The sequence below is a fragment of the Centruroides vittatus genome, unplaced genomic scaffold, assembly GCF_030686945.1.
Source record: "Centruroides vittatus isolate TY-2023 unplaced genomic scaffold, ASM3068694v2 contig_878, whole genome shotgun sequence".
In the NCBI taxonomy this organism is placed as follows: Eukaryota; Metazoa; Arthropoda; class Arachnida; order Scorpiones; family Buthidae; genus Centruroides; species Centruroides vittatus.
The window spans coordinates 228,574-253,137 of record NW_027122570.1 but is presented as its reverse complement, the minus strand read 5'-3'; the positions used below and the strand labels follow the sequence as shown (position 1 = coordinate 253,137).

Sequence of the window (24,564 nt, the reverse complement as noted above, 5' to 3'; positions counted from 1 at the left end):
AAAAAAAATAACAAAAGATAATATAAGATTAACCTTCTGTTAGTCATAGCTAGAGTTTTGTTATAGTTCAGTTCCCCCCTCCTTTTATCCTTGGATGTGTGAGTGTACACTCTTTTTATTAATAATCTAAATCCTGCTATTTTAAATTTGAATGGATTGTGTGAATATACTGGTATCAATGTTAATAGGTATGAAACTGTCATACCTATTAACGTTGATACCAGCCAAGTTAAATATATAATAAATAATAACAAGCTGAAGAGGGCCTTCTGAGATGCTGAAATGCACCCTGGAAAACATTGTATGTTTTAACAAAGGCATATATGTGATGGACTTGGATAATTAGTTATTAATAACTAGTAATAAACTTATATTCAGAATTCTTTTTGCAAATAACTGAAAATAGATTAAAAATAAATTCAAAATTATTTTTTTTTTAATCTCAATGTTTCTAAGCATTTTTTAATCTATCCTAATATTTAAGAACTACAGTACCTATAATGATACTTTGACAATAAAATTAATATAAAAGCATTCAAAAACATTTAAGAAGTTTTAACATTTTTATGAGATCAGATGTTAATTAGTTATAACATGTAATAAAATGTAAATAATTTTAAAATAATAGCTTTCACTTTTTTATTCTTGTTTATAGATAAGTAAATTGTACCACAATTCTATATTATTAAAATGTTTGATATACAGATGTCTATAAATTATTTTTACAACTTTCCTTAAACATAAAAAGTGTTTTGTAAGTGTTATTTACTGAAAGTCTTTTTCAAACAAGGAACTCATAAAGTTTTATTTGTTACCTGTAGATAGTATAGGGCACTATAATGTACTGCCATCTGATAGATTTTCTAGTTTACTGTTAGTCACCCTGAATCTGCAAAAAAAGTGCAATGCATGGAATGGTTTCTTTTATCACAATCTGATATTCAAGTTCAGATTCATGATATGGAAGATAACCTCCATCTCATCCAACTAGTCATGAGACAAGCTTAAAACAACAGAGAACATGTATCAGAAAAGTGAGCTGATATCAGCGGCAGATCTGCAGGAGACTATAGAGCAGGTGTGGCCAAACTTTCAGGTCTTAGGGGCTACTTTTTCGGTAAAATATAGTCTGCGGGCGACTATGAATATGGGCAAACAATTTTAGGATTTTTCAAATTTTCATAGATATTTTAATAAATAATTAATAATGATAAATAAATAATGATAAGCTTTTATTTTTTTCCGGCCTGTACTTGGTTTATTCATTCTAAAATAATAGGGTTAAATATTAATAACATTTAAAACAATAATTAATAAACTAACATACCTGCTTCTGTTTGCTGTATGAATAAATAAATAAAACTAAAATTGAAAGTAAATACAAGTGCACAAACAAGGAGTAACAAGTGGATTGAAGCCAGGGGCTGTCACATTACTGTCTGCCACGATTTTGTGCCATTTTATGCAATTGCCATTTATATGTGCATGCGTTGCGACTACAATTAATTTAAAAGTTAACATTCATTTGCATTGTTCATCGGGATAAATACAAACAGTATGGGTACGTTGCACAGACAGTCTATTACTGTAAGAATAAATTATCAAATTAAGATTTTTAAACATTAATTTAAGTGAAAGCAAATTGTTCAACTTTAGCTTCGTGGGCTACTTTCAAAACCTTTGTGGTCAACCGGTCGACCGCGGTCTACATGTTGGCCATCCCTGCTATAGAGGCTTAAGCCCTCCCCAATGACACAAAAATATTTTTAACTTATTTTTCAAACTTCAAAATGTTTTTAAAAACATTTATGATGGCAAATATGATTTATTGAACCATCTGCATTACCACTGACTTGCACATGTTAATAAAATGTCCTTGTAATTTAATCAATATTTAAAATGTTTCAGTTAGCCTCCCCTTTGGGTTCTATTGGATGATAGGCTAGAACCTCCAATGAAAACATTGTTCATATACAGCATACTTCTGTAAGTCTATGTCCAAGCAAGTCTACTGTACTAGAAAAACAGAATGTGAGTTAAATATTCCTAGAACTAAAGCCGACAATGTTTAATGTAAATGTTTGAATTTGTATCCTTATAAACTTCAATTTTGCAAGAGATTACAGAAACTGATGATAGTAGTATTTACAGAGGTTGCTACAGCAATTCTAGATACAGTTGATACTGATAATGTGTTTTTTGAAAATATGATGTTCTCAGATGAGGCAATATTTTCATCTACATGGCAAAGTGAATAAACAAAATGTGCATTATCTGGGGATCACAAAGTTTTATTTTCACCAGAAAACATATAAGGGACAGCCAAAGGGTCAATATATGTTTACTTCATGACCATGTAATTGAGCCCTTTTTCTTTCTAGATCAAATTGTTAGGATCAGTAATTATCTTGACATGCTTAAGAACTAAGCTAAACAAACATAAAACCATTTTGTAATGTTATTTAATAATTAAAACTTAAAAATTACAAAATAAGCACAAGCACATTTGATAAAACAAATTACTGTTGTCCAGAATAGAAAGAATATCAACAAGTTGGTTTATTAAAAGTGCTTGTGCTTATTTTATAATTTTTAAGTTTTACTTATTAACTAATACCATAAGACAGTTGGTTTTACGTTATGTATAGTATTTATTTGTATGAATTATAACGACATATTTTGAGAACTATGCTTTTCCAACAAGACAATGCTCCACCTCACTGACAAATGTTTTCTTGGTCCCCAGTAAATCTTGGTTCTAAATTATGCTGCTATGATGAACAGTGCCAATTGCGGGAACTGGATTTGTCAGTTTCGGGTCATAATTACATGTGGGTCTTATCTTTGTTCAGTCTTGGTTAAAATGGAATGCACTATATGCCACTTAAAATATAAATATAAACAAAGTTTAAGCAAACACATGAGAGAGAAGCATAAAAAGGATTATAGTAAGGATAGAGTTTTAAAAATATTTAAATGTAATTTGTGTTTAAGTGAATATCAGAAAAAAGAAGAAATATTGTCATATTTTGGCAAGGTACATGACATTTTTATATCTAATAATATTCACACATATAATTCATTTAGTGATTTTAGGGAATGGAAACAGAAAAAATGTAAAGTGGAAAATACCAGTAGGTACAGTACATTATAAAGAGTGGTTCAGAAAGGAACATTAAGCCTAATAGTTCTATATATTACAATCTGGTTATTTCTAAGTATCCTTTCCAAAATAATATTATCCAGACAATATGATGGTCGTGTATGTCATGTGAGTAATGAATTTATAATTAATGCAAACATTAATGTTTTTTAGGCTATATACTTAAGCATATTACAGAACACTCAATTACTACTAATTACTAATTTTCTCACTGAACATTTCTCTCAGTGGAAAAATATCAAATTTTAAGTCCCCCTGTTTTATTTTATTCATAATTCCATCTGATAATCTTACAATATTAATATTTTATAGAATAATTCATTTTTAAGCAAGGTGTCTATTCATAAATTTATTTTATTTTCACTTTTAACTAATCATAACAAAGAATCAAACAAAGAATTTATAATTTATAACTATGAATAAAAAACACAAGTATTGTATTGGTATATTTTAAACCACACAAACTACATTCCATTTTATTTAATGTATAACGAGTTCAACAACATTGACAGTATGATAAACAAATGATAAGCATATACTGCATTCCATTATTAACCAAGACTGAACAAAGACAAGATGCACGTGTCGACCTGAAACTGACAAATCCAATTCCTGAGACTGGTGCTGTTCACCATAGAGGCATAATTTAGAACTAAGATTTACCAGGGCTCTAGACGTTAGTTACCTCACTGGGCCAAATTTGTTTGCAAGGCACTTGACAATTAGTTTCCTAGATTGGTTGTGATGGGCCCTTCAAGTAGCCCTCAAGAGTCACCAGACATCACACCTTATGACTATTTCCTTTGGGGTTTCATTAAGGATCATGTTTACAAGCTAGAATTGTTGATCTTGTTTGCCTTAAGGCAAAAACTCAAGCTAACATTTAAGAGATTGATATTAACTTGCTTTACTGTGCCTGGCAAGAACTAGATTATTATTTGGATATTCTTTGCATGACAAAAGTGATGTCATGCAAAAAATATCCATATTAAATGTTTGTGACTTGTAAGTAGTTTAATATGTTTTCTATATAACGTCATTAATATCATTGTTTTCAGCCTACTACTAAAGATTTTATATGAATTCAAAGTTGTAAACACAATTTATATACACCCTGTACTATAATATTATTAAATCATATATAAGCATCTCTAAGTCCAATAGTTATTTATATTAATGCCAAATGATTGCCAGATTAAAAAGCAGGCTGTATTACCATTAGTAGTGGTAATATAGCCTGATTTATTCCAGCAATCGTTTGGCTTTATTATCAAATCATAACAGATAATATAGCATAATTTGTTATAACTTATTAACTTTAATAAAATAGCTAAAACTATAAAACTTGATATTGAAAAGCATATTACATGAAGTGATTCTTTTTAATTGAAGGATATTGTCATTCTCCATAAGTGTCTTTAATTCCACATCCAATAACTTTGAATTCAATAAATAATTATGTAATTCTGTTTCAACTTGTTTAATTCTGTAAAGTTCAAATAAAGCATCTATTACTTAGGGCTCATTCATAAATAATGTCAACTAAAATTCCATCTTTTTAACCCCTCTTCTCTCTCACATCATTCATTGTCACAAATGATGTCACATTGGTTGTCACTCTGACAAAATCTTGCATTTTTATGATGTAAATACACTGCATCAATTATGTAATGAATATTAACATAAAATGATTTATTTACATATTTATCAAAATAAAACACTACATAACAATAGCAGTACACTAATCAAAATTTTATTTTTGCTATACCATGCTTAGCAAGTTATTTCATTAGTTTGTAAGGAGTTCTCCAATTGACATGATGGGAATATTGGAGACATGTATCCAAGAAATATTTTGTCCTGTCATGTCTACACTATCAACATCTGTATTACATTCTCAAATAAAGCATTCCAAACAAATTCAAAAGCTGTTTTTGATGAGAGGTACTGCAATCTACATATTTAAAAAAATCATCAAGTGTCACTTCTCTCCATTGGCACACTCAAGATTTAATTTTAAGAGCTGAGTGGAATGAATAAAAAATTTTTAATATGAATTCAATAAAATTCCCACCTTATGTGACTGCTAATTCAGTAAAACATCAACCGCACACAGTGATAAATAAACGATAATGTCCACGAAAAACCAAAAATGGTGTGTTATCTCATATAAATAAAATTGTCACAAACGTTTTCGAACATAAAAGTTCTTCATCGGGTGAAAAACAGACAAATTGCAAAAAATGTTCGATGGAACAGTTTTCAAAAGAGCTGTGCGAAAGATTCAAAACAAAACTCGTGCGGATGTCATCATCGTTGCGCATGGGCGGAAGTAGAAACTTTTCTGTAATGTTATCCAACGTATATGAGCGTTTGCCATGCGACGGATATCGATAACTCCTCTTTGCTGTTAATACATTTCTTATCTCGGGCGGTTTTGTGTATATAAATAGCCTCCATCCATCTCAAATGGTGTGGATGATCTTGGCCTGGTCAAACATTGGCTGGATATCCGGTTCTGTGGCGTAACGTGCCAAAGCGGTAGTAAAATTCAGAAATAGAAGACATGACACAATATGAATAAAAACAATGACATAAAAAAAATAAATTTTAATTAGGAAAAGATTTTGGAAAATTTACTAGTGTCTTTTTCCCTTTTACTTTGGGGGTGCGAGAGCCCTTGGCTTCCCTCAGGGTGTGCCACTGCTTCTCTCTATTTTCATTTTATTTGATAATATTCTAAAATTTAAGTTTGAATTATTTTAAAAATTCAATAAACATTTTTAACAAGTCTAAAACAGTAAAATACTGCTTAACTTGAAAATATAGTATAGTACAATCTCAGTAATCTGGAGAATTGCTAGTTCAACACATCTAGTAATCTGACAATAGATTCTTTGGTATTAATGGCACTATTGCCAAGTCATACACCAGTTCAAACTTGTTTCACTAAATTTGAACACCTTTCCTCTAAACATGTAATATCAAGCTTGAGCACTATAATAAAGATTATTCAAGCTCATCTTAGGCTACTCAAAATAGGCACAGTATCTTATAACAATACTGTATCAGTAGTCCAATTTGTATCTTACCGTGTTATTAATGATTAACTTCATGCTCTCAAACTTGTTTATGTGCTCAATTGTTTTCATTATGTAAACTATATTCATATTTAATCACATTTTTATTGAGTTTAAATCATTAATTCATCGAATTGCATGAACTTCCAGCAATCTCCTTAATCTGATACTGTTTTGGTCCCATACAATGGTACACTGAGGATTTCATCTTGGGGAGAACTGAGTTGAACAGATAAAAAAGTTTTTAATACAAATTCAATAAAATTCCTACCTTATGTGGCCACTAATTCATTAGTAGTATAGAAGTAGAAGATTCAGTACAATATAAACATAAAAATGAATTTTAATTAGGAAAAGACTTGAAAAATTTTCTAGTGTTTTTTTCTCTTTTCTTTTGGACCCCTTGGCCCCCTTCGGGTGAGCCACTGGTCCCAATGTGTTGGACTAATGAGCTTGTACTATGTGCTTGGTCTCAATCTCATGCTCTGGCAAATATCAATTTAATAAAGAATTAGGACATTGTACGACATTGTCACATCCTGATAGAATTGAGACAAAACTGGAAAAAAGACACTCCTCAAAATAGGCAATCCTTGCATTTGCCAACATGGAGGGTCAATCCAAGAGCAAAGCATCAGTATTGTTTGCCTTGTTCTTGTGTTTTATTCCTTTTTCGAGTCCATTTTCCATTAGGTGTGCACAATGCCGTTTTTTTTGCCCCCTAAATTCCATTAGGCAGACTCAATCGCATCAGTGAGTATGCCCATTGTCACTTTGAGCTCAGTGTATCTCAAAAATGAAGTCATGGACTCATATTCTTTATTATGTTTTTGAGAACAAACTCAATTCTATAAGCCACATAGATGTGCTAGTGACTTTGAGACATCGCATAACTTTGTAATACCATTTGCACAATATTGCTTTGTCACATATGCTCATACTACAACCTTGTATCTCAAAAACAAATTCATGGACCCCCACTTTTTATTACAATTTTGGATTCCTCATCAAAATGAATAGAAAATGGCAAAGTTTTATCAAAATTGATTGATAAAATTTCAAGAATGAACACAATTCTCTAAACCACATAGAAGAGGCTTTGCTAATGTTCCACCTCAATTATGTAATTCTGTTTCAACCTGTTTAATTCTCATACAAAATTACTTTGTTTAACTCAACAGGTCTTAGAGATAAAGATGACATATGATGTCATAGCAACATCACAATAATTTTATAACATTATTTATCCTAACATTCTTTTAACTACAGACTTGCAAAAATATGAACTGATGAGTCACTTCATAAGTAGTAAGAATGTGATAATGTAAATTTTACACTATTATAGTTACATAAATTTTTACCAATCACTTTACTTTGGTTGTAACAGATTATAATGTGTTACCAGTTATAGTAAAGTAACTCTATGATACATATTCATGCTTTACTATCATTTAATGTTCTTACATAAATTTAAGTACCAAACAAAATTTTTAAAGAATATTTTAAATGTGACATATTATGTTACAAAAGCATATATGATACTGATTAGTAGCAAATGTAAAACATAACAACACAAGGATAACTTCCATCCCCATGTAGCATGGCATCATTTACTGACAGCCTGTTAAATAAAAACTAAGACTAGAGGAAAAATGTAAAATTCTATTTCATTTTTCTTTTGATAGATTAAATATATAATTTTCTGAAATTTATTGTTTTATTGAAAAAAACTGTATATTTTGTTTAATGATCAATGGAAAACTAGTTTAAAAAATCAATAATAATTATGAGCTTAGTTTTTACTGAAAGAAATTCATTTGTTGCCAAATGGCTATATTATGTATATCAGATAAGAAAGCAATACATATAAACTTTCTAAAAACAATTATTTGTATTTAAACAAATTCCAACACCATGCTTTGTATACTTCATAAATATAAAATTGGTGCAGATAAGACATTTGCATCTGATTTTATTACCATAATGAATAGGCCAATGACAAATTTGATTCATTCTTAATCTTGCAGCAAGGCATGTTTCCCTGGTCCTTTTTCCTTCTATAATTGAATTTATTTTTTATACCGAGCTTGATCAGAACAAGAGCACTGCAAGGAGAGCAAGAAAGAGCAAATGCACCTTCTTGTCCCCCTCATGACACGCATATAAATCCAGTTCAAAGAATGTGGAAAAGAGAGGAAAAAAATAGTATATAATGAAAATTCCATTTTATTCATAAATACACAAAGCAATCTATCAAATACAATATGAGAGAGATTCAACTTTTAAACAATAAATGAATCCATTTTGGTTTTTGTCCAAATTTGTCTATTACATTTTCAATAAACTGTGTATTCTCTTAAACTCTCTTCCTGTGGATACATATCATACGCAATCCAGCTAGTCTGTCAATCTCCCTCAGTAGCACAATTTCAACTCAGCTTAATGTACAACCCCTAGAAAAAGTTTTCAAATAGCAACGACTATGCAAAAATTACTGATTGCAGGAATTTTTTTATTTGTTAACAAATATGCTACAGTAATAAAAATTCTAGTGTTTATTTCTAATGATACCAGTAAGAGCTTTTATTATGCAAAATATCATACTGGAAAAAAAATTTGGAATATAAAAAAAAGAATCTTTCCAATCCTAATCTGGAAAAAGTTTTCAAACATAATAGAAAAAAATGAAATAAAAATTCTTTAGTATTTTGTTGGGCCTCCTTTGGCCTAAATAACAGCTGGGACGGCACTGATTTCACAAGTTCGAGCAATACTCCTCATTAGTTTCCTTCCAACTCTGCAATAATGCAGCTTTCAATTCTTCCTTGATGGTTTTCATCCAATAACATTTTCAGTTTAGCTTACAGATTTTCAATAACATTTAAATCAGGGCTGTCTGAAAAAAATCTCTGAATAGAAGATGGTTCCAGTCTGATGATGATGTGAAGAAGGACGTAACAAACTTTTTTTATACAGCAGCAACCAACTTCTACCAGATGGGCAACATTTACCTGGTTTGTCAATGAGACAATTGCTTTAATGCCAGTGGCAATTTCTTTTAAATGAAATGAACCTACCAGGTCCTACAACCCTCAAATGGAAGATTTTTGATTCTCTTTTAATTTCAATCACTTTTGCTCAATTAATCATTCCATTGTTCAATGCACCTCTTTTTGAAATAAATCCTGCTAGCACTATTGGATCTACACAGTTTGTGTACCGTATTTTACGGACTATAAGACGCACTTTTTTCTTCGAAAAATTGCCTCCAAAATTCAGGTGCGTCTTATAGGTATTTTTTTAAAAAAATTGCTTAAAAATTAAGGTGCGTCTTATAGTCTGTAGCATCTTATAGTCCGTAAAATACGGTAAGTATTAATATTATATTTGCAATTTGTCATCTCTGCTCAAGATTCAACCTCATCTACTATTTCACAATCAGATTCAATTTTTTTTCTTTTGTTATTGGTTCTAAGATTCTTTTATACAATAATCACCAAAAATAATCACAGGCAAACAAATCATATTGAGTTGAAACAAACAAAATATTGTATGAAAACATAATCATTGTAATAACAGCATTAATTATTTTATAAGCACTACACATATAAACAATATCCAACAAGAAAATACAAAACTACACAAAAGCCAAATGCAAAGATCAGTTAGCTTGATGATGACCGTTCAACACAGATTAAAGTGTTTGCTTTCATATAGTTTTGAATTTTATTGTTGGATATTGGTTTTATGTGTAGTGCTTATTTATATATATCCAGTTTGAGTAGTTGAATTGAAGTAAATTATTTTACTAAAGGTGTTTAAAATTTTAACTCATATATCGCAAACAAATTATACTAAAAAAGATGTAGTATGATTTAAAAGACGAAAAACAAAAAGAAAATAACAGAAAATACAGTATATAGTTTCTTACTTTTGTTTATATTTAACATATTCTTCAATAATGTCATTTCGTTCCTTACTATTCAAACTAAAAAAAAAATATTGAAATTAACTTTAAAATATTTTCAAAAATCTTACAGTTAAAGTTACATTCCATCATAAACATTATTTACGTAATACATAATTTAACATTAAACAAACATTATATAAGTTAATTAGTTTCTATAATATAATTACATTTAATATCTAATGGAATTTATTATTATTTTAAATTTAATAAAACCAGGATATTCAACATCAGAATGTTTTTAAAAGTCACAATATTATTACTACTTATGAAAAAGAAATTTTATTTTATAAATATTGCTTTTAATTTTTTAAGTGTTTGAGATTGTTCTAGAGCTTTCCCTTAAAATTTCAAATGGCTTACATCTAGATTAAGTATTGTTATCACTGCAAAGACTTTTGAATCATTGTACAGAATGCCCATAAAGTCCCTATGCATAGGACTCTATCTCAACAACAAACTCTGTAACGTGGTGTGGTTCCATAAAATCCAGACTTAAAATATGATAATTTGCTTTAGGCAATTATAGATAGGTGGACAATGTCATTTACAATCAAAACAGAAACACATTTAAGAATCAGTAAAAATGGGGTGTAAAACTGATTGAACTTTCAATTATTTTTTAAAATTTACTTATTTATTAATCTATAAATTGGTGATATTATATTGACATGTTAATAAAATTGCTCTATTCAAAGATTCAGTCTACACAGCACTGTAGTTGTGCCAAGATGTACCAGCATGGCATTCTGTTACTTTCTAAGCAGGGCAATGCCCTTGTACTTTTTGAACATCTAGGTTGGACTTTAGACTATATACCTTGATCAAAAACTGAGAAAATTACTTCTTGTGCAGTTTTTTTCTTTTTGCACTGATTACAAATAAATAGGACATTTTTGGCACATTTAAACAACTTTGCAGATATTGCACAATAAAGTTGCACTTTGCCAATAAAAATCTCCACAGACAGTGGCAATTCAAACTCTGGATGCCAGTTAGCACCCTGTCACTTTTTAATTTACAACTATACCCCTGATTCTACATTCAAATATTAAAAATAGGAAAAATTGGGAACATCTGGTCACTCTATTATAGAAAAATTTCTCAACTTTACTACCATTATGGTACAGATGCAGCTCTGAAAGAGCAGTTGTGACATTATCAGAGCTGTAGACCTTGCACCACAGGAGTAAAAAAGTCAAAGAAACCAATGATCTATATGTGACCCTTAGCAAGATATAGCAGCAGGAGTGGATCTAGGTTTCTCAGGGCCTAGGACTTATTGAAGTCCAATGGAGTCCCTGTTATTTTCAGTTCCGTGGGCACTGGCTGTAGCCCTGATTGATGCTTCTTTTTTGACAACTTCAATTATTGCCCCTTGAATCACTTCTGGTGTCACATGTTCTTTCTGTTTCTTTTTCTTATACTTTCTAGGCATTTTTTTCTATTAAAAACATTTTGCATTAGAACATGCCAAAAAAATGTCAATATGAGGTTAAAAGGGACAATTCATTCCCTATTTTACTGTCCCTTTCAACCCCCAGGCCTCAAACAACCAAAACTACAACTTAACTTTCTGACAGTGAAATATAATTTAAAACCAATTAAATAAACATATTCTAGAGGTTTCAAAGTAATTATCTCGATTTAAGTACATTATCCAATGACTATATTTGAGATTTCACCCCTAAATGTAATAAATGAAGAAAATTTACTTTTACGTGCATTTTCTGCTCATCTGGGCATTCCAAACCCTGAACTCTATGTATTGGACCCTACAAATGTGTGAAAACTACATACTACTAGTGTCATCTATCCGTGAAATAGTTATGCTCCGTAAGTAATTTAGCAGCAAGTTATAGAGGCTGTCCCTTTCATCCCCACCCTCCCCTATGTAGTATATAGATGTACCCCAGAAGTAGTTGGTGCAATGGCATTTCTCACATTTTATGAGCTTTTAGCCATCTCTAGTAAAGGGAGAAACAGTTGGTTTTTAGCACTGTTTTGAGAAATAGTTCTGGATTTTTTCACTTTTAAATTTTACTCCATTTTTGAGAGCTATATATTATAAAGGATCACATATAGACCATCAGTTCCTTTGACTTTTCTATTACTATGGATATGGTCTACAGTTCTGATAAATTCCCAACTGCCTCATTCAGAGCTGCATTTTTACCCTCTCTCACGGTAGACCTTCTTATCTTTCACTGGTCTCAATATTCTACTTAGATGTTCGCTGTTCTCCACTTCTTTCTTGGAACCCTCAGCACCTTCCAGTCTCTCGTATTCTTTTTCTTTATTTCTTTTATGCACTCTCGAGCACTGCCTTCCTCGTGCCTCTTCTTTGGGATCTCATCACCAGAATGAATCTTCTCCAGGGCTTAACCCCCCTCTTGTTTTTCACATGTTCTAGGAATTGGTAGTCTTACCCCCACAGGAGAAGGATTAAGAAAGAACGTTCTAGAAAGAATTTTAAAACAAAGAAACGGGAAAGACTTAAAACTAATAAATAAAAGTATAAAAATATGCACAAAAATATACAACATGGCCGACGGCCACATATGCATTCATGTTCTTTTAAAATATTCTGTAGATCTATTTACAGAAACGGAACTTTCAGAAACACTTAAGTTCTAGATAAACTTTGTGCATAAATCAATTATATATTTTTTAACAAGCATTACCTCATTTTGAATACAAACTTTAAAGTCGAATGGAATATTTAAATATAAAAAAGAATCGAAACATTTTTTTTTTTTTTTTTTTTTTTTTTTTTTTAACTCTTTCCGCCCTGTGGGCACTAAGAGGGCCTCTTTCAGAAGGCCCATTATGGGTTCGGCCAGGCCCACAATGGGGCGACCGGGTGGTGAGGGACGGGGCCCGACATATCCGAACGGACCACCCCCCGAAAAATTCCTGGGGATTTTCGACCCGTTCGGATTCGATCCCGGGTCCCCCAGAGCGGTAGGCTGCCACCTTGACCGCTCGGCCATCCGGCCGTCAGAATCGAAACATTGACAAACCGATGAATTAAAGATAAATATGCAAGTTTTATGAATAATTTTTTAATACTAAAATTATTATGAGAATTATTTCGTTTAATTATACGAAAATTTAGAATGATTTTATCCTGTTCAAAAAAATAAAAAAAATTAATGGATGTTACTAACTGAAAGCCGACATTCACCCTCCTGGAAACAAGACTGAATGAAATCAAACGTAACTGAATGTGACAAGCCCACTACATACAGTCAGCTGGATGATAGAGGCGATTAATATATCAATCTACCGTTCTGGGAATCCGTGATAAAATCTGGGTGAGCAACTCCACCGAAACTTTTCGTGGGAGGCCCGTCCGGAATATGTCGAGCCTCGTCCGTCACCAAGCGGTCGCCCTATTGTGGGTCTGGCCGAACCAACAATGGATATGGGGGGAAAAGGCCTTCATAGTTTTACAAGGAGGAAAAATCCAAAAATGAAAAAAAAAAAAAAAAAAAAAAAAAAAAAGCCAGCCACATACAAATTAGAGAGGTTGCGGTCGATGTTTTTATCACGAAAACGTCAAAAACGGACGTTCAGCGCCGCCTTCCTGTAAGCCTAGAAGTTTGACAATGGCGTTTGGAACGTCAGTAGAATCATTCTCGACGTTCCAAACGCCATTGTCAAACTTCTAAGCTCACAGGAAGGCGGCGCTGAACGTCCGACGTTCGGCTTAAATCTGACAAAAAGTGCTAAACTTTAGCTTTTGCCCCTTTTTATTTTTTTTTTATTTTTTTTAAACTCTTTCCACCCTGTGGGCACTAAGAGGGCCTCTTTTAGTAGGCCCATTATGGGTTCGGCCAGGCCCACAATGGGGCGACCGGGTGGTGAGGGACGGGGCCCGTTGAATGTCTAAAGTTTTGATAATTGTATTTGTAACATTATACGGTGGTATAAGCAAATGTAACGGGTCTATTGCTTAGAACTGCGGTAGCCAATCGATGGTCCTCACCCACTGATCAGGCACTGATGATCCATGGAGAAATTTGGACATTGATTAACTCAAGATTACGCAAAGTATTACGAAAGAAATGCAAAATGTTTAGTTGCTTTTTCTCACTCATTTGGGTTTTTTATTCGAATCTAAAACCAAACACGAAATGACTGTTATCAATAAATCAATAATGTTGTGAATACGATTGTTGTCCTTTGTGAACAAGAGCCAAGAATCCTTAAACTTATTTCTAACAAGCAGCAATAAACTTTACACTAGGGTTTCTTTCCCGGGATTCCCGCCGTTTATTCCCTACTAGAAAAATCCCGGGAAATCTCGCATTTCAATAATAATTTATCATTTCAGGTTTTATTTCTACCAGTTATTATACGAAAAGTTGCATTTTGAAGACTCACCTAAGAGTGAAATTTTGAGGTTTCATGCTGTATATTATTACCCATGTTTTACAAGTCTCCACTTGTTAGTTCATGTAATATATATGTATTGTGTTTGTGAATCGTTGAGCAGCGGAGCACTCGCTGAAAGCAAAACTAGATGGAACAGTCTTTTAGCTATGCTAGAACGGTATATCAAGATAAGATTATCCGGGTTGAAAGCTCTAATTGATCTCAAAGAAAATAAAAATAATACTCTTAGCCTTGAAAAACAAGAAGTTGATGTAATTCATGACATCGTGGCATCGCTAGAACCCTTAAAAAAGCTGTTGAAAAGCTAGGTAGAAGAAAATCTACTCTACTTTTAGCAGAGGATATTACATCTTTCGTTTTGAATGAACTGAAACAATTCAACACTACTTTTTCTAAAAACGTACAGGAATATTTTGTTCTCCGCATAAAAGAGAGAAGAAACGAAAAATCGATGGGACTGTTTCTTTATTTTGCCTCGCTATCTGAGTACTTTTAATTAATGATAATCTGTCCGTATTTTGCTTTCAACTAATATGAGAAAATTCTAAATAGATTGAAAGAAGTTGGAAAAGCAAGATACCAAATGAAAATAAACGTGTGTGATAACCGACAGCGAATGAAAAGTTTTTTGTTTCATTTTTCGCGAACAAAACGAGGATTAACAAACACTTTCTTGTTAATTTACAAACTATTCTTTAATTCGCTATATTATCAGGTTCTTTGTACGTTGGATCCCAACATGTAGGTGGTGAGAATACAAGATCCGGTATACATAAACAGTGCCGTAACTAGGGCGGTGCCAGCGGTGCCTAGGCACAGGGAGTAGACCCTGGGGGCGCAGAAATGACCTGGACCAAGTTTTGAGTTATAGTTTTGGGGCGTAGTTACAGATGCTCGCACCGGGCGCATAAAAGGCTAGTTACGGCACTGCCTAAAATTGCATAAAATCGTCCCGACGCATTTCTGTCACGAGAAGATAATAAAGGCAGTGATCTCGGAAATCGATGAAATCGTCTCCCAAATTTTTCTCATAGTCTATATTGAAATCAAGTAGGCGAAGCAAGTAGGGCCGTCTAGAGCGGCAGGGAAGCTTACTCCCTACAATCTGTTTACTTTAACCTAGTGCATGGCTAGGAGAAGAGATTCGGTTGCCTTTTCTCTCTGCTGGGCAAAATAATATTATATTCTTCGGCCATTTCTCATTCTTGTAACGTGACAGGTCGAAAACTTAGTAAAAATAAGTAAACATCGAAGAAGTTTTACGTAAAATTATAAAGAAGAATAAACAAATGCTTCTTTATAATTTTCTTAACCAGTTAATTAAAAAAAAATTGAAAATATTATGTTTTAATATATAAATTAGAAGACAAGATAAACGCGAAAATTCGGTAAAGAAATGTAATAATATAAATTAATGTAAAAAGTACAGTAGATAAATGTAAAAAAAGAATATTTTATTGTATAAATGTGTTTTAAAAAAGAAAAAAAAATTAATATGTGAACGAGATTAAGAAAATCTGGTGAAAACCAACTTCATCATTGAAGACTAAGCGCCATTCAGTGCACTATCTGGAAAATTTAACTGTAAATATATGTATTGTAATAAAGTATGTGTATTAGTTATAATACACATTCCCTAAGGAAAATACTGTAGGTCTATAGTACGATAAATTGCACTTTCCCCGCAGTTAAACTTTGCCCCGAATTGCCGTTGTGATAAACCATTTTCACTTTCTCTGATAACTTTAACACCTCCTTCTAACCACAGCACTTGGCATTTCTTTCGTATTTTCCACATTCTCAAGAAACTGAAATGTAGCTAGACTAATTCGTTAACACTTGCACCTAATTTCAAGAGTGGGAGAAGTGCCCGAAGTGGGTTCCAACAAGAGTTTTGACCAATTCATTATATTAAGAGGGGGAAACGTCGAAATGAGTTCGAACAATACTTTAGACAAGATACATTCGCAGTATCAACTAAACCAGATACTGTAATAAGCGGAAGTCGTCTCTTATTACAGTTGTTGTATGTTGTTTCAGATCAAAAATCGATTCCTGTGGTCGCGTTACACAGGTGGTAGTGTTAATACTTAAACGAAGACTGTATGCATAAACTATTTACTGCCAGAAAGTTTTTTCCATTTTGACAGGTGCCCATCGAATGCAAGTGGTTGCCTAAGCAGTTTTTACTCTATAGTCTATATAATAAAATCTATTAATTAAAAAACTATATTAGAAATTGTTTATGACATCGGAAAGCAAGATAATTAATTTTACCGATGTCAAACCAGTGCATTAGAAGTTTACAATGATTAAATTAATTCGATATAAAAAATCTCATTAAAAACGATTAAGCGTTAATCGCGGGTCATTAAAGATGTGTTAAAATCGCTATACAATTTTTCGCAGAGTTCAAAACTTCTGAAAAATTTTGTGGATAATTTTGTGGATAATTAGCGATTAGTTGTTTGGTATTTTTATTCAAAAATATATCGAGTATCTTGATATACTACGCTAAAACTGTATATGTCTCGTAACCTAATCTAGTAGTTGCTGTTTTGAACCCATGTGTTATCGGGGCTAGATGTTCCCTTCTTTGGGAGCATGTTGTGACATTGGAACAACTTGCCCCAGTTCATCTGTAGGTACCGGTAATGCAGTAAAAATAATGTTTTTTTTTCCCCCCTTTTGCAGTATGCGGACTTATATTCGAAAAACAACACGGGGTTCTGTATCTCAGGAGTTGATGCAAAGAGCTGCAGATGCAGTTATTAAAGATGGTTAAAAAATGAAAACTGTTGCCAGAGAATTAGATATTTGTCATATGACGTTATATAGATTTGTAAAGAAGTTGAAATCTGGAGTAGAAAACGCTGCGATTGACTACAAAAAAGTAAGATTGGTCTTTATAGAAGAACAGGAAAACAAGTTAGCAGAGTATTTGTTAAATGTAAGCTTTACTAACGAAAGACAAATCTTGGATCAGCCAGGGTCATCAGGAGTTGTAAATTTGCCTGCAACTTCTGGTGTTATACAAGAACTTGGAAAGGATGTTCCTTTCTCCCCTTTTCTTTAAGTAAAAGTTATAAATGTTGAAACGTAAAAATGTTTTCTTTATAATAAATTTAAGAAAAACAACTAATTATTGATAAGATATTATTGATTAGTCTTTAAATACATACTTAGTTAAATAAATTATTGTTTTTCTTTTTACATATTACACCTTCCATAGATCTTGTAACAACTTGCCCCACCCTGTTAACAACCAGCCCCGAACCGGGGTAAGTTGTTACTTTCCGACTTTAGGTATTGTATTATTAATTATAAAACAACTTACAAAAAATCAACCCCAAAAACTGTATTTATAGCAAAGTTAGATATATTATTAAATTTTAATCTCTTAATACTTATGCTAGAATTATGTTTCCTTAACAAAATATAAGGTTGATTAAAAAACGGAACTTGTAGCCCCGCTCTCCCCTACTGTATTATATACATACCTTCTAATATATCACACATCATTACATTGTTCGGCTTGCCGTCAGCTTTTTATTTCTTCTTGATATCATCACGATATAACCGATATAGCGATAGTAATATAATGTAGTAAGTAGAATAAGTAAATTCTTGATTTATAGACTGTTTGTATTTCTTTATTTATAATTTAAACAACAAACACAAATAAATATTAAAATATAGAAAAATAATGCAAATTCTGTCACATATGTGAACAAAACAGTTCAGATCTGTTCAGCACTTCTTAAAGTCGTTTCGAGTTGTTTTATTTCGTCTTCGTGTAAACGTTCGATCAATCTCAGGAATTTGTCAAATGAATATTCCCTATCAATTGTCGAAGAAATGGACGAAGGTCGAGCGTTTTCCTCGACTTCGTCTGGTTCTAATAGAGGTTGTTGCTTATGTTCGGGTGAGAGTGTCTTATCCGGTTTTATTTTTTTCACTTTCTCTTTTTGTCTCTGTCCGACAGTTTGACGTATTTTCTGATTGTAGCAATGTCGTTGAATCAACATGCCACAAAAGGTGATCGTTGTTATAAAAAACAAAATCGACAGCGACATTGTTAATGTTAAATATCGCCTTTTTATTTGTTCGTCGATGGATACGGTTTCCGGATTGTTCGTAACTGTCTCTGTAGCGACGGATTGTTGTGTCAAAATGAGATCTAATTCTTTCATCTTTTCATCTCTCAATTCTGTTAATTTAGATTCGAGCCAGCTCACCGTAGAACTTAATCGTGGCATTGGTCGTATAGTGATTACTTTGCGAAGAAGGACATTAGGAGGCATTGTCTTATCCTTCTCTGACTTCATCGAATGTCTTTGTTTCTTTATTATCCTGGGATAATTAGGATTATGTTCAAATCCTGAATGAAGTGTAGATGCCTTCTTTAGCTTATACAAAAATGGATTTAAATTCATTTTCTTTGCTTGAAGATGTGATTTCTGTCTTTCAAGAGGAAATTTTCTATATTTGTCATTGATAGGGCCATATTCGTGTAAATCCTGTTCGATATCGATGGTAGCAAATCCATCGTTTTCTCTTGTAGGATACATCGACGGATCATGTTTCGTCCATCTATGACTGGTTATAGCAATAGTTACAATTTCTTTAAATAACAACGAAAATATTAAAATTCGAAACATAGCGAAAGAAAAATCGCAGCGATGAGAACGCATTCCAACAATGAAAATGCTTTTAATTATTTCTTTGTAATAATGTTAAACAATGCGTCATTTGTTTATTTTTGTTATTGATATTTTTATAAACTCTATCTGGGGTTTTTAAAGAAATTTTATTAAAGCCTGTCAATGCCATTTCTTGTCTATTAATATTGCTATTAATTTGAATGTTAAGATGACGTGCAATTTTGATATCGTGGCGAATATCTATCTATTTATCAATTTATTTTTTACATTTCACATCGTTAGACGATTTAAAACGAAAGAAAACTGATTTAAATATCCAATGTCTTAAGTTTCGTGTATTTTTATTGTAGAATTATCAAAAGGTACTGTACACCCACCAATATTTAATATCTAATTACAATTGAACGACATCACCATCCTCTTCCTGTTCCATCACTTCGCTATGTCAGGTTAGGCAAAGACTTTCATTCTTTCCTGTCGATTTTTCTCCTGGGATTATCTTATAAACTTTTCCTATTGTATTCAACTCTTTTTAAATATTTTTTCGTCTGTTCGTAGGCCACCTCCCACTTTCCAATGTCTTATTTTCTGTTCACAAAGTTTCTTGGGTATACTTTCCAAGGCCATTCGTTTTATATGCCCAGATTGAAATACGAGGTACACAAATTTTACTTAAATATAAATGGCTTCAAATATGATTTCAGTTATAATATGATCAATATGGTTAGTTGAATCACTTTGAGAAATAGAGAAAGTTTCACTTTGATAGATGACTCGAACTCCTCCAGTGTATTCAAGGGCGGATCTACATAGGGACTAATAAGGCTTAAGCCCTGGGCCCCAAGTGTCAAGGGTCCACAAAAATTGAATTATTATCATAAATTTTTAATACTTTTTCATTAACAACGAGTACTTATCGTATAGTAAAAAATAGTTAATATAATAATAATGAAGATAATTTATAATATTAATATTATTTGTTTTATTGTAATTAATGTAACGTAATTGGTCAGATCATTAAGTTGCAATTTTAAACTCCAATTTAAAGATTCTTAATCTAACAAAAAATGGGGCTACATTGGACTTCAATAAGCCGTAGGCCTCGAAAACCTAGATCCGCCCTGAGTGTATTTGGACTGATTACGTACACTATCTTCAAAATATATCTATGACAATTTCAAGGATTCGGGTCTTTGTATACCACGGAAAGCATTTTGATACAAAGATGGTTGAAATGAAGTGCAAACACATCTTAATATAAGCAGTGCCGTAACTAGAGCGGTGCCAGCGGTGCCCAGGAACAGGGAGTAGACCCTGGGGGCGCAGAAATGACCTGGACCAAGTTTTGGGTCATAGTTTTGGGGCGTAGTTACAGATGCTCGCACCGGGCGCATAAAAGGCTAGTTACGGCACTGTATACAGTGATACCTCGGTTTTCGTCGCTAATCCGTCCAAAAATAATCGGCAAAATCCGAAACCGACGATAACCAAAGTCAACGAAAACCGAGGTATTACTGTATATTATTTCATAATAATAGTACAGGGATCTGCGTCATAGAATCGTTCGTCTTTTTTTTTTTTTTTTTTTTTTTTTTTTTTTTTTTTATTCGAGCTTGAGCTCGAGTTCGAAGAGTTTTCTCAATTTAGGGTAATTTTCCGCAGTTGAAATTGGTTCGATTGTTATAGTTAGGGTGTGTAATGTTGATAGTGGACGTGCAGCTGCCAGAAATGTTTTAGCTGATGTTAGGAGCATTAATCCATCGGGTCTCTATCAGTTAAGAAACAAGGGTCTTTTCGATCGACTTTACGCTCGTAATGATTTTACAATTTCTAAGAGTAACTTTATTAACATTCGGGAGTACCCTCAATTTCACACTTCGCTCAGCATCCACGTTAACATGTGGAAGTAAGCGAGGGTTTATAATGTGTCACTATAAAAGATACTGTATTGATGTCGCTCAAAGAACATGAAATGCATGAATAATTAAATGTTGTAAAGTAACCAAGTTAAATTTCTCTATATGGTAAATAATTTTGATACCTGCGTATATAAGATGATTGAAGATAAATAAATCATAATGAAAAAGATAGTTTTATTTTCTTATCATCACCTCGTTATTAGTTAACATCCAGAACTTGTGGCTTTTAACCATGATAAATCCGTCACACAGTGGTTTTTAACTTTAGCAGCTGATTTTTATTTTATCGTGTATAGCATGGGTGGCCAACAAGTCGATCGCGATCGACCGGTCGATCGCCAAGCCAATTTTGGTCGATCGCTAGCGATGTCTTGACTTAATGTATTATATTTGTAACCGAACGCAACTGTGTGCATGCAGTTATGACTCGACTCATAAGCAGTGAGTGCACTTCGTACTGAAACAGTGTATAAACTTAGTATGTATTTCACACTTCCCCCTCCCCACTTAGACTATGCCTATGACAACAAGTCGATCGTGACACATTTTTACGATAAAAAGTAGATCTTACGTGCACAAAAGTTGGCCACCCCTGGTGTATAGTATATCAAGTACTGTACCTACAAGTATATGTAGACCTTTAGCACTTTTTAGCAAAACAAAAGAAACAAATGTGTATTTTTCTCCATATATTTTATTTATTTGAAATTTTTTTTAAATATGAAAATTAAATTTTAGAAAAACTTGTAGAACTAATGTTGTTCGGCATTAAAAATTATAAATAAAAATGTTTCGAGCCTAGAATCCATATTTTAAAGTTACAAACCACTGTGCGTCGTATGATCCTGTATCGTGGTTGCATCAGCTAACGTTCAGAATACGTTATGGCTTTTCTTAATCACCACAACGCGTAGTGGTCAAATATCATGAGAGCCACGACACGAATTTTGCTTTGTGGTCTTTTGAGTTAGCCACAACGCGTTGTGGCCGTTTTTACAAACAGCCACGACGCGAATTTCGCTTCGTGGACGTTTTGAAACGACCACAATGCGTTGTGGTCGTTTTTTTCGCTCAATGAGCGATTTCGGTCTTTCAGCCTAACATATATATTGTGAAAAAACCTTTTTCTTGGGGGGACTTGCTTCAGAGTTGGATCCTGCAGTGGCGTGCCGTCATTGGAAGCCGTGGAAGCGCCGTATCCACTTTCCAATGACCTTCCCTTGTATTTTCTAAAATATAAATTTTCATGTTTTAACGTACTTTGAATTAATTAAAATTAATAATGTATTATAACTGCATTATGTATCTTATTAAAAATTCTATACTATTTGTGAAAAAAACGATAATATTGCTATTGTATATTCGAATATCAGTGGCGGAATGGAAGCGCTTACGAGACAGCTTCCACGGCAAGAATAACTGAATGGTGTAAAGCAGCCGGAGGGCATTGGCGCATGCGCTTTACAGAGCACCAACCTCAGCCAGTTTAGTTGGTGGAAGCTACACACGTGTAACGCTTCCAACAATTCTATCCCTTAGCCACTGGGTAGGTGGCTGTCCGACTAAGTGAATTGTTTAAGATTTAAAAAGTAAAGAGTATTCAATGTTATTTTTATGTACGTTTTTTTGCAAAGTTATATTTAATTACAGTATAATTAAAAGAAAATTATAATTATATTGACAGATTTTCAGACATAAAATCTTCATAATTTTTATCACTTTTAGATGTTTTTCATAATATTAAAATTATTAACAATTCTTCCAAGCGTGTTTTAATTCTTTAAATTAAGTAAATTTTATGGAAAATTTTTGATTTATCTAAATTACGTAGTTTATCGCAATACTTATATTCGTGTCCGGACTATATTGACAAGTAACTCTTAGACATAAAACATATTATAATTAATGTCGATCCGAACAAAGACGTACAAAAGAATTATATGATTTAATATCATTAACTTTTACGGTACCATCTACCGGAGCGTCTATTGAGCGCAGTTTTTTGACCACGGAGCGAATTCATACAGTGGCCAGGAACAGTCGGTCGGAGGAAAAATTGTCGTAGCTAGCATTGTTTTCGACAGAAAAAAAGCTTTTAAATACGTTGATGGAGTCGACGACCAGCGACTTTTATGATAAAGTAATTAACGACTTTGCGGAAAAAATCGCCGAATAGAATTAGTTTATAAAAAATTAAAAAAACAAGTTTTTCTATCATTGTTTGTATCATATCAATTTGTATTATGTATGTATTATTTGTATTTTACAACTAAAATACATAAATTGTTTATTTTTATCATTTCCAATATTTGTTTAAAACTTTTATGGAAATGTGATGTACCGGACAGGTCTGACCCGTCACGAAAGACGCGAAAAAACAGTTAATTTAGAGAAAAATTTATTAGTTTAAAAAAACATAGGTAAAAGTCGTTTGTAGTCGGACACTCATTGTTTATATCAAACTGCCAGGCAGAAATCATAAATCACGGAAGGAAGTCGTCCTATGATCGGTGGAAGATCGAATTCGTCTTCGATTTTGACTTTTCTCACTCTCCGGGTAAGAGTCTCGTTACGTTTAGTAACCAGGGACCAACCACTCGGAAAGCGTGACTGAGGGAGAACGACTAATCAAAACGGATGAAAGAAAGAACGGAGATTGATATAATCTTTGACAATCGAGGACACCTGGCACTCGGTTAACGTTCTGAATAACCAAAACGCCGTGTCAACGCGCAAAAAAAAAAAAAAGAAAGAAAGAAAGAAAAAGAAACAATTTCTCGTCTATTGTGCCAACCTGTAACCCGTGCCACTTTCGTGTCCGTGTTCCCGACTCCAACGGACGAAGTCTCCCCGTTCCTTACAGACTTGTCAACACCACTGTCCCGGGGCTACCTTCGATCGACCATCGAAGAACCACATCGACGCTCAGGACGTCCGAACGGCTGATTGTTCTAAAGCAAACTATTTTGTACGTAGTATATGTTTATTTTATGTTAAAATAAACGGTTTTTGTTAGATACTTGTCGTCTTTGTCTCTACAGCCACCACCCGTGTACGAATGGACCCTAGACCATTACTGACGTGCAATTAACTGATTGCCCCTGGAAGTCTGCTTCTTACAGAAACACAGCTTCCCTATCATCAAATGTCACGGCACGCCACTGGGATTCTGTATCATTTTAAAAAATCTTATGTTCGTACTCGATAATAAAGTTTTGTTCTTTGTATTATATCTTGTAGTCGTTCGAGTAACCCCGAACATCATACCACTCATATATTGGCTGAAACCACTGATTTTCAAGATCATCCAAGGTAACCAAAACTTGTTTTCCGTCTGCTCTATACACTTTGTTGTACAATTTTCCTATCT

At 32.9% G+C, this 24,564-nt stretch overlaps 1 protein-coding gene across 13 annotated transcripts in view; it reads right to left on the bottom strand.

The window, feature by feature from the left end:
* Window positions 1-13,622, bottom strand: part of LOC136983196 (coiled-coil domain-containing protein 112-like) — a 372,297-nt gene extending 358,675 nt beyond the window's left edge. For 5 of the 13 annotated variants that reach the window (XM_067279870.1, XM_067279869.1, XM_067279879.1 and 2 more), the window contains exons 1-3: window positions 12,895-12,950; window positions 10,175-10,231; window positions 4,531-4,649 (exon numbers count right to left, since the gene is read on the bottom strand). In XM_067279870.1, coding sequence (XP_067135971.1) covers window positions 4,531-4,649; window positions 10,175-10,231; window positions 12,895-12,899 — 181 coding nt within the window. In that variant the 5' untranslated portion in view covers window positions 12,900-12,950. Of the gene's footprint in view, window positions 1-830; window positions 890-4,530; window positions 4,650-10,174; window positions 10,232-12,894; window positions 12,951-13,380 lie in introns of those variants that run through there. The other 8 variants (XM_067279874.1, XM_067279881.1, XM_067279876.1 and 5 more) reach the window with 6 other exon arrangements.
* Between the last annotated feature and the right edge of the window lie 10,942 nt (window positions 13,623-24,564).